Source organism: Bos taurus, chromosome 26, assembly GCF_002263795.3.
Source record: "Bos taurus isolate L1 Dominette 01449 registration number 42190680 breed Hereford chromosome 26, ARS-UCD2.0, whole genome shotgun sequence".
Classification (NCBI taxonomy): Eukaryota; Metazoa; Chordata; class Mammalia; order Artiodactyla; family Bovidae; genus Bos; species Bos taurus.
In genome coordinates this window covers 31,122,845-31,136,803 of record NC_037353.1, presented here as the reverse complement: position 1 = coordinate 31,136,803, position 13,959 = coordinate 31,122,845, and the positions used below count along the sequence as shown (strand labels likewise).

At 39.5% G+C, this 13,959-nt stretch overlaps 1 protein-coding gene across 1 annotated transcript in view; it reads right to left on the bottom strand.

Moving 5' to 3' along the window:
- SMC3 (structural maintenance of chromosomes 3) overlaps window positions 1–12,536 on the bottom strand; it is a 38,082-nt gene extending 25,546 nt beyond the window's left edge. The window contains exons 1-4 of the mRNA NM_174295.2: window positions 12,409–12,536; window positions 11,370–11,445; window positions 5,257–5,295; window positions 3,631–3,698 (exon numbers count right to left, since the gene is read on the bottom strand). Of these exons, the coding sequence (NP_776720.2) occupies window positions 3,631–3,698; window positions 5,257–5,295; window positions 11,370–11,445; window positions 12,409–12,423 (198 nt within the window). The 5' untranslated portion in view covers window positions 12,424–12,536. The remainder of the gene's footprint in view (window positions 1–3,630; window positions 3,699–5,256; window positions 5,296–11,369; window positions 11,446–12,408) is intronic.
- Between the last annotated feature and the right edge of the window lie 1,423 nt (window positions 12,537–13,959).

Genomic DNA, 13,959 nt, shown 5'->3' with positions numbered 1-13,959 from the left:
ATCAGATGGATTATATTTTTTTAACAGAAGATGGAGAAGCTCTATACAGTCAGCAAAAACAAGACCGGGAGCTGACCATGGCTCAGATCATAACTCCTTATTAAAAATTCAGACTTAAATTGACTAAAGTAGGGAAAACCACCAGACCATCCAGGTCTGACCTACATCAAATCCCTTACGATTATACAGTGGAAGTGACAAATAGATTCAAGGGATCAGATTTGATAGACAGAGTGCCTTAAGAACTATGGATGGAGGTTCACGACATTGTATAGGAGGCAATGATCAAGACCATCCCCAAGAAGAAGAAATACAAAAAGGCAAAATGGTTGTCTGAGGAGGCCTTACAAATAGCTGTGAAAAGACGAGAAGCGAAAGGCAAAGGAGAAAAGGAAAGATATACCCACCTGAATGGAGGGTTCTAAAGAATAGCAAGGAGGTAAGAAAGTCCTCCTAAGTGATCAATGCAAAGAAATAGAGGAAAACAATAGAATGGGAAAGACTAGAGAACTCTTCAAGAAAATTAGAGATACCAAGGGAACTTTTCATGCAAAGATGGGCACAATAAAGGACAGAAATGGTATGGATCTAACAGAAGCAGAAGATATTAAGAGGTGGCAAGAATACACAAAAGAACTATACAAAAAAGATTTTCACGATCCAGATAGCCACGATGGTGTGATCACCTACCGAGAGCCAGACATCCTGGAGTGTGAACTCAAGTGGGCCTTAGGAAGCATCACTATGAACAAAGCTAGTGGAGGTGACAGAATTCCAGCTGAGCTATTTCGAATCCTAAAAGATGATGCTGTGAAAGTGCTGCACTGGATATGCCAGCAAATTTGGAAAACTCAGCAGTGGCCACAGGACTAGAAAAGGTCAGTTTTCATTTAATCCCAAAGAAAGGCAATGGCAAAGAATATTCAAACTACTGCACAACTGCACTCATCTCACACGCTAGCAAAGTAATGCTCATAATTCTCTAAGTGAGACTTCAACAGTATGTGAACCATGAACTTCCAGATATTCAAGCTGGATTTAGAAAAGGCAGAGGAATCAGAGATCATACTGCCAAAGTCCACTGGATCACAGAAAAAGCAAGAGAGCTCCAGAAAAACACCTACTTCTGCTTTATTCATTACGCCAAAGCCTTTGACTGCATGGATCACAACAAACTGTGGAAAATTCTTAAAGAGATGGGAAATAACAGACCACCTGACCTGCCTCCTGAGGAATCTGTATGCATGTCAGAAGCAACAGTTAGAACGGGACATGGAACAACAGACTGGTTCCAAATCGGCAAAGTCAAGGCTATATATTGTCACTCTGCTTATTTAACTTACGTGCAGAGTACATCATGCAAAATGCCAGACTGGATGAAGCACAAGCTGGAATCAAGATTGCTGGGAGAAATATCAATAACCTCAGATACGTGAAGACACCACCCTTATGGCAGAAAGCGAAGAACTAAAGCCTCTTGATGAAAGTGAAAGAGGAGAGTGAAAAAGTTGGCTTAAAGGTCAACAGTCAAAAAATGAAGATCATGGCATCCGGTCCCATCGTATCATAGCAAATAGATGGGGAAACAATGGAAACAGTGATAGATTTTATTTTCTTGGGCTCCAAAATCACTGCAGATGGTGACCGCAGCCATGAAATTAAAAGACGCTGCTCCTTGGAAGAAACGCTGTGACTAACCTAAACAGCATATTAAAAAGCAGAGACATTACTTTGCTAACAAAGGTCCATCTAGTCAAAGCTATGGTTTTTCCAGTAGTCATGTATGGATGTGAGAGTTGGACTATAAAGAAAGCTGAGCACTGAAGAATTGATGCTTTTGAACTGCGGGGTTGGAGGAAGACTCTCAAGAGTCCCTTGGACTGCAAGGATATCAAACCAGTCAATCCTAAAAGAAATGAGTCCTGAATATTCATTGGAAGGACTGATACTGAAGCTGAAGCTCCAATACTCTGGCCACCTGATGTGAACAACTGACTCTTAAGAAAAGACCCTGATGCTGGGCAAGATTGAAAGCAGGAGAAGGGGACGACAGAGGATCAGATGGTTGGGCGGCATCACGATCTCGATGGACTTGAGTTTGAGCAAGTTCCGGGAGTTGATGATGGACAGGGAAGCCTGGCGTGCTGCATTCCATGCGGTTGCAAAGAGTTGGACACGACTGAGCGACTGAACTGTACTGAGAAAATCCTCTTGCCAAAGCAGCAGACACCGGATTAGGATAACAATACTCAACCACAGAGCTTTTTTTTTCTCCTCCAAATAGACTTTGACTGTGAATTTAAAAAATGAGAACTATGCAAAAGATGTCAAAGTTAGATGTACATAGGCTTTATTCTACATACCACTTCATTTGAGCAAAAGACCCCATAACCACCCAATTTTACCTATTTGCTAATACATAAAACTTTGAGGCTTTTCCCTTATAGATTCATCTTAATGTTAGAAAGGAACCCTAACAAAGCATATAATTACTGGAACTGTCTTTTTAAACATTTGAGATATTCTGTATAATTTTAAATCTGCTATGAAAACATATACATTTAACACGTCACATTTTGATCATTTTGTGACCCAGCTACTTACCATGCCCAGATAATTTCTAGACTGTGAACACTGTTATGAAGTAGTTCAATACAATAAAGAATAACACCTAAAGAAACTATTCTTTTAATGCTAATCTGAGAAACCTAAACAGAGACTTGCTTATAGGGAATCAATCCTGATTACCAGACTGAAAATTCAAATAAAAAAAAATTAAAATTAAAATTTAAGAGTGGGAGGAAGGAATTCCTTGCCAGTCCAGTGGTTAAGACTGGGTGCTTTCACTACCGTGGCCTTGGTTCAATCCCTGGTTGAGGAATTAAAATCCCACAAGCCACATGGCACAACCGGAAAAAAAAAAGAGTGGGCAGGGGTAGTGGGGGGTTGGGGATGATGGTTAGAAAAGAACTTTAAGTCTAGAGATACTGTGTAGATACACTGAAGAATCTTGCTTTCTGGTCTTAAAAGTAATTATAAGCTATATTTAAATAAGACAGATAAGGTACACCATTTTATCATAGACTTTTATACTTTCTTACCCTAAAAGTATTTACTACTTATAATTTAATGAAAACATTCTAACAGTTTTCATTACTATAAACATACTTTCTTATTGGAAAATAATGTTCCCATTTAAGTACAAATATGGCTAAAAATAATTTTATGTGCTTAAGTTTGTAATGGTTGCTTTTCTGTGGCTCCATATTAACTTGATTCTGAGTCTCAAAGTTTCTAATCCCCAACCTAACTCGTTTTTCTCCTCAGCAAACCAGATTCCAGACCCTTACCAGGCCATACTCTTTAAATAAAGAATTTATATTTATATGGAAGATATATCCATCCATAGGGAACTCCTACAATTTTTTTAACCATTATATAAAAATTAAGCCTTTATCCTGCATTAATATAGTACATTAAATTTCACAGCAGAACAATATACATAAGAAACATATTGTGTCATGTTCACAAAAGATCTGAAACTTGAAAAAATAATTTTGTTTGGCAGAACTGACAATGTATTTTTAGAAGTACTTAAAACTGGTAATGTTTTAAAGCAGTCTCACTCACATGTAACAAAGCCAATCGCTGTTCCGGACGAAGATGACTAAACTCATCACTGAGAACAAACTGAATTGCTAGAAACATAAAAATAACTATTAGTACAATCTAAAAAAGATTTATGCTTTAGTTATAATCTTCCATACCTTCAGAGAACAGTGTATCTTTCAGGTAATGAACAATTCAGATTAACTGTTTCATATAGACAAAAGGAATGCAGAAAATTTGCCTGTACAGATTAATCACCTACTAAATGATGATATTAGAAAAATATTAACAAGCTTTCACTAAAACATTTAAGGTAAGAAAATAAAAAGAAAACACTGAAATACAAAAAAAGGCAAGTAGAACTAAGGTGTAACTTGATCAAAGTATACACGTTCAGGTTTCATGCTATATTTGCTTTTATCCACTACATATAAATGATATAAATTAAAATATTTAACAAAATAGGATATATTCCTATAATATCGCTGATTGGATACTTTGTCAAAAGAAACAAAACTAAGTAGGAAATACTGGGAAACACTTCAGATTTCTACTCTCTGCTGCAGTACTTACATGCCCTTTATCTTCTATAAATAAGGTGTCATTCATGCCACTTCCTCAGAATGCCTAACTGGACAACCCTCTCCTAGAAATGTAACTCTTTAATCAACTTTTGTATTCCCAGTCCACCCAAGAGACTTTTGACACTCTAAAAGAGTGAGTCTGTGTATATGAATGTGTATGCTGGGGGTGATGGTGGGGATTGGTTTTCTTTTATAATCACCTTGGAGGGGACAAATTCAAACTCCTGTGCTGCGATTCATGGGGTCGCAGGGAGTCGGACACGACTGAGCGACTGAACTGAACTGAGAGATTATGAGATTATTACTTCCACTCCAATCCTACTCTTCTCATCATCCCCAAATTACAACTACTGATGGGATACAGAGTTCCCTTTAGAACTGTGAGCAGAGAAGGGACAGAACTCTGCTATTACTAATGCTCCCTTTTCCTCAAGCACCACTCAACTAAGACGTTCAAAAATTCTTCAACCTACTCCTTATATAGTCCAAATCTGTTAAAATATTTTTCCTCAGCAAAGAATTTAACACAGGCATTACTATTCTTAAATGCATTTTATCTTTAGAGCTAGTTTTCAAAGCTCTATTTACTACCTTCTGACAACTGTCTTTGTTGAGTCTATACAGTTTTTTATACTCCTCCATCTTTTATTAAAATAATTGATTTAGATGAAACAGATAAGCTATTTCCCATAACAATGTTAACTATTCTACTGCACTTATATTCTCTCTCTCTCTGCATTTACAACATTTATATATGCACTGAAGTTTAGAAAGCACTCCTATACATATAATCTCATTTGATTCTCACAACTCATCTAAGGTAAGCAGGGTAAATACCTGTTTTTAAAGTAAAAGACTACTTTGAGAAGCTGTTTTGCATAATCTCACATGGCTAATTAGCCACTAGTGTAGAGCTCAGATTCTTACACTCTAAACCCTCTACATTAAATTTCAATCGTGTTTGAAGAAGTACTTCTTCTATTTCATGCAGACATAACCTCAGATAAACTACCTTAAGATACCTAGGTCTTATTGTATTTAGAATTCAAAATACAATACCTACCATAAAAAAAGTTACTTTTTCCAGATCCATTTCTGCCCACTGTAAAATTTTAAAAAGTATGTTATTTTGTATAAAAAACAGTAAAATTTTAAACTGAAAGTATTCAAAGATATAAAATCCTATTTTCTAACAAAACATCTTAAAACTTAAATGCAACAGAACAGTGAACAGCAAATAATAAAACAGCTTTAATTACCAAATGGGTACAGTTTTTGTATCGTCTTCAGTTTTTTTCGTAAAGAAATGTATTTCATTGTTTACTTTTTTGCTCTTTCTCAATAGTTTAAAATTAACAGGAATAACTAAACATACTACCGGGTCTTCATTACAATGGACATGTAATTCTATTTTAATTGTATACAATACTTCTAACAATTTAAAGATTCACATGCTAAAATTTTAAAATACTTAAACAGTCATTAAAAATTCTCAAACCATTTCCATGTTAAAACAGTTTTCTGATCAGCCCTATCTATACATCAAGTATAGCCTCTCAGAATCACAAAAATACAGACAACTATAAGGCACTTGTTTTACTACCTGAATTCAGAAACAAGCAATTCTATACATAAAAGAAAATCAAATGCATCAGATATAATGAATTTACTTGAACTTTTCTTTTCAGCAGAATTTTCATTGTTAATAGTCATGAATAACTATGTCACTCTCTCTCAATCTTGACCAATATCCTGAACATTTAGCCCCAAAGTCATTATCTTTAATCCAAAGTAAATTCTAAAGAGATAGGAAAATAATGAAGTGCTTAAAAAAAAAAAAAGGCATATAACAGACACAGGCCAACTTAAAGGGGGTCTTCTACTAGGGAAATCTAGGACAATTTGAACACCAAAATAATTAGATGAATTATAAATTAGGGCTTGGGTGGAAGTGGAGGAGAATAATTCATGAGTCCATACTGAAAATAAAAAGATAAATAAACAGCTAAGGAGAAAGGATGCTTGATTCCAGTAAAATAACAAAGGGTAAATGTGAGAGGAGTGCTGGAAATAGAGTATCACCGTCCTGTAACTACCAGAATAAAGGCAAGAATTATTGATGAATACTAAATCTAAGGGGGAATTTTGATAAGGAACACAGTATTTGCAAGGTCCCCAAATCTCTCCACATTATTTATCAGTTGCAAAGGAAAAAACACTAACTAGAGTGGAAAAATGACACAACCTTTACTGATCAAAAGCATAATCATCAATAAGAAGCAGATGGAGATCACATGCCTCCACATCGAATACCTTGAAAAGGACACATCATTTACATAATGTTTCTCAAAACCAACACTGTAAAAGACAAAGGCTGTGGAAATGACCCAGATTAAATGAGAATAAAGAGACATGACAACTAAATTCAATGCCTGATCCTAAATTAAATCCTGTACTGGGGCGGGGTCTAGTTATGTTGACTGGGTCAGTCAACATAACTAGAAAATAAAAATAAAAGATTACTGTACTGATGCTAAATTTACTGACATTGATAACTATACTGTGATTATATAAGATGGCTTCACAAAATCTGTCTGGACGTGATCCAATGCAACCACAAACCAGATATATCTTCTTTGTAAAGGTATGACCACTTCTCCCCTCACTCTTGCCCTCAGACTGCACTCTCCCATTAAGGCCCTAGCAGCTAAGCAGGCTTGGGGCTCTGTTTTCCAGGAAAGCAGGACTAACACAAGCATAGATCATTAACAGGAAGAATAGCTATCTCTGGGTAGAGGGATAGTTTAATTTTTTTTCCTTTTAGCTTCTATGCTCTTTATGTTTTACAAAGTCACATATATTTCTTTTGTTAGAAGGATAGGGAAAAAGATAACCTTAAAAAGGTTTATGGTTATTACATTTAAACATCAAACAAGTATCATCACACGAGGTTTCTCCCTGCCTTCAAATCATTATTTTTCTAAGGGTCGAAAATCATTAAACAAAGTGATATGCTTTCAAAAGATATGTTTAGGATCAATCTCAGTGTACATTACTTTTGGTCTTTCTTACATGATTAACAGACTTGTTTTTATTTTTTAAGATTTTTTTTTTTGATGCGGACTGTTTTTAAAGTCTTTTTTAAATTTGTTACAATATGATTTCTGCTTTAGGCTTTTGTGGCTATGAGGCATGTGGGATCTTTGCTCCTGGACCAGGGATTGAACCTGCACCTTGTGTACTGGAAGGTGAAGTCTTAACCACTGGACTGCCAGAAGTCCAGACTCGTTTTTAAAATACATTAAACAATATCATTTTTTTTCAGTTAAACAAAAGAACATTTAGATAATTTCCTTTGTAACTGTGACTATTAACAATCCTAATGTTGCAACCAAAGTAGTAAAACAGCTACCTGGTAAGAGGCCCTACAGATATAATTTAATCATTTTAGGTAATGATGGCCATCATCTTACAAAACCAAAATGATTGAAATGTCAAGAACAAACCACCAACCAAACAACTGTCATCGCTCAGTCGTATCCGACTCTCTGTGACCCCATGGACTGTAGCCGACCAGACTCCCCTGTCCATGTGATTTTCCAGGCAAGAGTACTGGAGTGGGTTGGCATTTCCTTCTCCAGGGGATCTTCCCCACCCAGGGATCGAACCCAGGTCGCCCGCATTGCAGGCAGACGCTTTACCCTCTAAACCACCGTCAGTCCTCCAAATCTCAAATCGCTGGGTTCCAAACCCAAGGATTTAATCAACCACAGACTGGGGGTTTTCAGAAAGTTCCAAAAACAAACCAGAATTTGCCACAACCTGGCAACTATTTACACATGATATACATTGTACTTACAGCTATTTACATAGCATTTACACTGTATTACAAGTAATCTAGGGATATGCTTAGGTTACATGCAAAAACACTAAGATTTGATAACAAGTTTTAGTCGCATCCAAGATACCAAAGAGAAACTATAACTGTATAAAACTGATATTAAGATATTTAACCACTTTTAATTTATGAGTTAAGGAAATAATCTAAATCTAGTAATTATTCACTTTTCTCCATTTCTAAAGATTTTCTGATTGATGAAAATCAAAAGACACTTATAATCAAAATGTAAGTAGAACTCTAGTACAATCAATCTATTCTTATAGCACACTAATGATTTTTCAGTAGGTTAAGGCAGAAGGAAAAGTATGTTTTTATTACCAACTACAAAGCTGCAACTGCTGTTTCAAGGACAGGCTTTTTCGTGCCCTCAATTTTTAAATTTTATTATTTCAAAATAAAATATGATTCTCAAAAGTTTCTCTGGGAACATTAGTATTCACTGTTCACCCTTAACTTATTTCTGTATTGTCAACTAAACTGGCACTTGCCAAGAGCATTTGCCAGCAACAGAACAACAAGGGCATTTGCCATTTGCCTCTGCAGAGATTGAACCCTGTGCTGCTGCAGCTGCTGGCCTTCAACACCCCCTGAGCTGAATTCAGGGCGGAGAGTCAGACCACTGTGCTCTCTCACTTTCCCACCAGGGAAACTGGTGCAACAGGTCTTCAGATAGATATTTTCAGGAACTGATTTCACGATCCCAATCCCTGCATCTCTTCAGATCTAGAAAATAACTAAATCCCTTCATGATGACATTCTCTCCTCTTGACTAGCAGAAAACTTTGTGTCAAGTAAGCGCTTGCGAAGTAATGTTCAAAATTCTACAAGCGAGGCTTCAGTTCTCCTTAAGAGAACTCCCAGATATTCAAGCTGGATTTAGAAAAGGCAGAGGAACCAGAGATCAAATTGCCAACATCCACTGGATCAAAGAAAAGCAAGCGAGTTCCAGAAAAGTATCCACCTCTGCTTCACTGACTACGCTAAAGCCTTTGACTGTGTGGATCACAACAAACTGGAAAATTCTTCAAGAGATGAGAATACCAGACCACCTTACCTGCCTCCAGAGAAACCTGTTAGAACAGTCAGAACTCAACATGGAACAATGGACTGGTTCAAAATAGGGAAAGAAGTGTGTCAAGGCTGTATATTTTTACCCTGCTTATTTAATTTATATGCAGAGTACATCATGAGAAATGCTGGGCTGGATGAAGCACAGGCTGGAATCAAGATTGCTGGGAGAAATACCAATAACCTCAGATATTCAAATGATACCACCCTTATGGCAGAAAGTAAAGAGGAACTGAAGAGCCTCTTGCTGAAGATAAAGAGGAGAGTGAAAAAGCTGGCTTAATATTCAACATTCAAAAAATGATGACCATGGCATCCAGTCCCATCTTTTCATGGCAAATAGATGGGGAAACAATGGAAACAGTGACAGACTTTATTTTGGGGGGCTCCAAAATCACTGCAGATGGTGACTGCAGCCATGAAATTAAAAGACGCTTGCTTCTTGGAAGAAAAGCTATGACCAACCTAGACAGAATATTAAAAAGCAGACATTACTTTGACTACAAAGGTCTGCCTAGTTAAAGCTATGGTTTTTCCAGTATGTGTATGGATGTGAGAGTTGGACCATAAAGAAGGCTGAGCACCAAAGAATAACTGTGGTGTTGGAGAAGACTCTTGAGAGTCCCTTATACTGCAAGGAGATCAAACCAGTGAATCCTAAAGAAAATCAATCCTGAATATTCACTGTAAGGACTGATGTTGAAGCTGAAGCTCCAATACTTTGGCCACCTGATGAGAACAGCCAACTTATAAGAAAAGACCCTGATGCCGGGAAAGATTGAAGGGAGGAGAAGGGGGTGACAGAGATGAGATGGTTGGATCGCCTCACCAACTCGATGGACATGAGTTGGAGCAAACTCCCAGAGATAGTGAAGGTGAAGGGAAGGCTGGCATGCTGCACTCCATGGGGTTACAAAGAGTTAGACACAACTTAGCGACTGAATAACCACCAAAGGGCTTGAATGTACTGAACTTCCCCTTCACCAAAATCTTAAGAGACTGACCTTCCCCCACTGCCTCTTTGGAGCAGTCTCTCAGAGTTATCTGAGGTGCTTGTCTCCTGGGCTGCAGTCCTCATTTTGCCCCAAATAAAACTTAATTACCAATTCGTGCATTTTTTTTAGTTGACAGTATGAACCTTACCTCACCTCAAGCTATGGACTCCATGGTGCATACTCTCCCTGACCCCCAATTCATATGTTAAAGCCCTAACTCCACTATGTGAAGCTTTTTGGAGACAAGGGGGTCTTTGGGAGGTAATTTACATGAGGTTAGGAGTGAAGCCTTTATGGTAGGACTATTGCTCTTTCAAGAGGGAGAAGTTCAAACAAAGGTTCTCCAGAGCAGTGAAAAAATTAATCCCTGTTGTTTAAGCCATCTAGTCTATGATATTTTGTTGTGGCAGACCAAGCCAACTAGGACACTGTATAGCTGAAATCTATGTTGATAGCGATTCTATACTTTTCTGGTGTCTAGAAGCACTCATTTCATCTATTCTTTAAAAACTCAGCAGATGGTCAGAAAACACTTGCTGTCTGTTATCACTATCATCTGTAGAACCTATATATTAACTATTATATTGAAGGACAATCACCATTCGCCCCCTCATCCTCACATAATTGCTTTCTCATTTAATCTTCCCAACAACCCTAAGAAACATGTATCATTATTTCCACTTTACAAGGGAGAAAACTGAAGCATCAGGAAGTCTGAAGAATACACAGCATAATTGGGATTTGAATCCCATTCTGCCATGATCCAAAGTTGATGCTTTTCCCACCAAGTTGCATGGTCTGTCCTTGGACATTATAATAAGAAAAAAAAAAAAAAATCTTAGAATAACCTAATTGTGAATAAAGAATGGTCATCTTTGAAATAAGGCAATAGTGACCATTTTTAAAGTAGGAAATGACATACCAAGAATAGCTGAAATGCTAAATTTAGTGCCATTCACTATAAACTTAAATCTATTAAAACACATACACACAAGGCTACCAAATAAAAATGAATACTTTGTCTTATTCAAGTATTTTTAAACGTAAAAAGGAAACAATTTCATTAGTGCAGATAAAAGTATTCATACAGAAAAAAAAAGCATATAAATTTGCGTAATATTCAAGACAATTCCTGTCTCCTTAAGCCTAATATAGGCAAATTTAAACAACTATGTAGACAGAAAACTGACAGCATAAACCATGAACACTTACCAATAACATTATGTTTTGAACTGAACGGGTCTACAATTGTTTGATCTCTATAACTTCGAAAACCCTGGATAATAACCTAACAAACAGAAGAGAGATATTTTTCAGAAAGAAATAACACACCCCAAAAGAACTAACTTCTAAGCTAATATTTTCCTTTTGCCCTCCTTCCCTTTATGGTTTCCCGTTTAATGCCAAACAAATATTTCCACGTCAGAGAAGAAAAATTTATCTTGGAAAATGATTTAAAAATATTCTTAAAACTGCCCGTATATCAGTAACCACTGCCAGTGTTGCTTATGAGAAGTTATAATTAGTAACCTGTTGGGGAGCGCTCAAAATCAAATACACTGTCTAAGGTTGGCTGGAACACTAACCATCACAGGGCCGGATAAAAGTCTATCACGTATGCAGCGGGGCTCAGCGGGCCTGGGCGCCCCTTTCAGTCACACTCTGGCCAAAAAAGAGCCGCCCATCCAGGACAGGACTGCTCAGAGTCCAACACATCCAGCCGAGACACTTCTCTTAAGGAGTGTGAATGGGCTCATTTTCGGGGTGGCCTCCAGCGCGGGAAGACCATTTTGACAGAAAGTAAACAACGGAATGAGGAGGCGCTACACATTCTGCAGGAAGGAGGGACCCTTTCACGTCTCCGGTAACTCGGGGAGGAGCGAGGCCCCCGGCTAAGCTGACGCCCCAGCTTGGACCCCACAGGCGTTCCGAGGCCGGGGACACCCTCTCTTCACATACGCCACGCAAAAGGCTCGCGAGGGGGCTGGCCAGCCCCGCAGGGCCAAGCTGCTTCTCGGCCACCCGGGAAGGCCCGTTCCCTCCAAAAGGCCCACTTCGCCAGCCCCTCCAGCTCTCTCAGCTAGAGCCCGCTTCCCTCAGGCAAGCGGCCTGCGGAGAGGCTCGGGCTGCAAAGGGGCGCCCCTCCCCCACAGTCCGTGTCCAGCCCCGCGCCACCCTGCAAGAAGCAACACCTCCGACAGGAGCTGTCCTCACGAGCCCCTAACGGGCGGGAGGGACGCACAGGCCTCACCTGCTTTATGTACATGGTTCCGCGCCCCTAGCCAGGGAGAAGGGCTCCCCGCGAGAAGCAACAACTCGGCAGCGGGGTTAGGTGAGGCGCCTAAGAGACCCCTCCCCCCCAAAGCGCCGCTTGCACCCCTCTCGCCAAACAAAATGGCGGTGCCCATGGAGGCGGAGTCCCCGCCTCGGACGGAACCACCCTCGCAACTTCCCTCGGAGCGTGGGGGGAATCAGAGTCAGATCTGCTCTGTCTTTTTGGCAAAAGGGCCTTCTACAATGTCGTCAGCTGAATTTCATGTGACTCCTCAATTTTTAAATGAGTTTTCCCTGAGAATCAGTCGGAAACTTCATTCGGAAAAGCCTTGGTCGTGAGATTGACCTGTATTCCCTCCGAGCGCGCAGCCAATGGTTGCGGCCACAAGGTGGCGAAAGGTTCGGCGCCAAAGCTGAGAGAGGTGTCCAAGCGCCAGTAGCTGTGAGAGTTGACGACCCCGTGGTCTCGCGCTGTTTGGAAATACCGAGCTGGGGCGGGCGGCACGACCGCCCGAACCTGTAGAGTACACGACCGCGGGAGAAATTCTGTGGGCAGAATCCCTGGTCCTCTATTATTCTCTCACTTGTATAAGTTTAGAATGGCCCCCGCTGGCTCTGGACTCCCCACTCTCAGGACAGCCCCAAATGGACTTGACGCTAGAAAATTAATTTTAATAATGTCATAGTTATTAATATCCTGGAGCTGTTACTCTTCTGCCAATTGCTATAAATTTAGGCAGATTGGACGACTGCTACGCAAACATTTAGTTAAGATTAAAACCACTCCCCCCTCCCCCCTTTTTCCTAACAGCCTAAAAGCTTGCAGGTGCTAGTGGCAACCCTGGCGTATCTGATCTGCATCAATCACAGGAGAAAAACTTGGTTCTCTGGGCCTCTGTAAAATTACCTGCCACTCAGCAGTCACTCTAGTTGGTCGGTCCTCGCCACCCGTCCCGCTACGGCGGGCAGTTCTAGCGCTGATTATTTCTGCATTGAACTATTTCAAATGTCTAACTTCATCCCTGTCAACGCCTCTTGATGCTGAAGAAGACTTTATGTACCTTTTTAATAGATGAAGAGGACAGGGACACTTCAGGGAAGACAAAGGACTTATTAGAAGTGGGCAAGGGATAGAGAAAGCACTTCAGGGAAAACATACGACTTTTAGGAAAGTCAAACCGGCCCTTAGGAGAAGAGATGGAAGTCGATAGTTTTTGTGACTATTACTTCAGTGATGAGTCAGACTTCCCCGTGTGTTCCCAGGGAGAGGATTTATGGCAAGTGTGTTATTTTGAGCTCTTTTGAGAGGCAGATAAGAGATTTCAGAAACTCAAATACTTTCTGCCCAAAATAATGTTTATGCCACAATAGTGGATTCTGGATCCCTTCCAGAGGGTCTCCAGAGTATACCTGTCAGGTCCTCCTTCCCAGGTATGAGAAGCTTGATATCAATATAGTGGACCAGCATCATAATCTGCTCAGTGAAAGAGAATTAACGACTCCAGACTATATTATGAGGGCTCTCTGT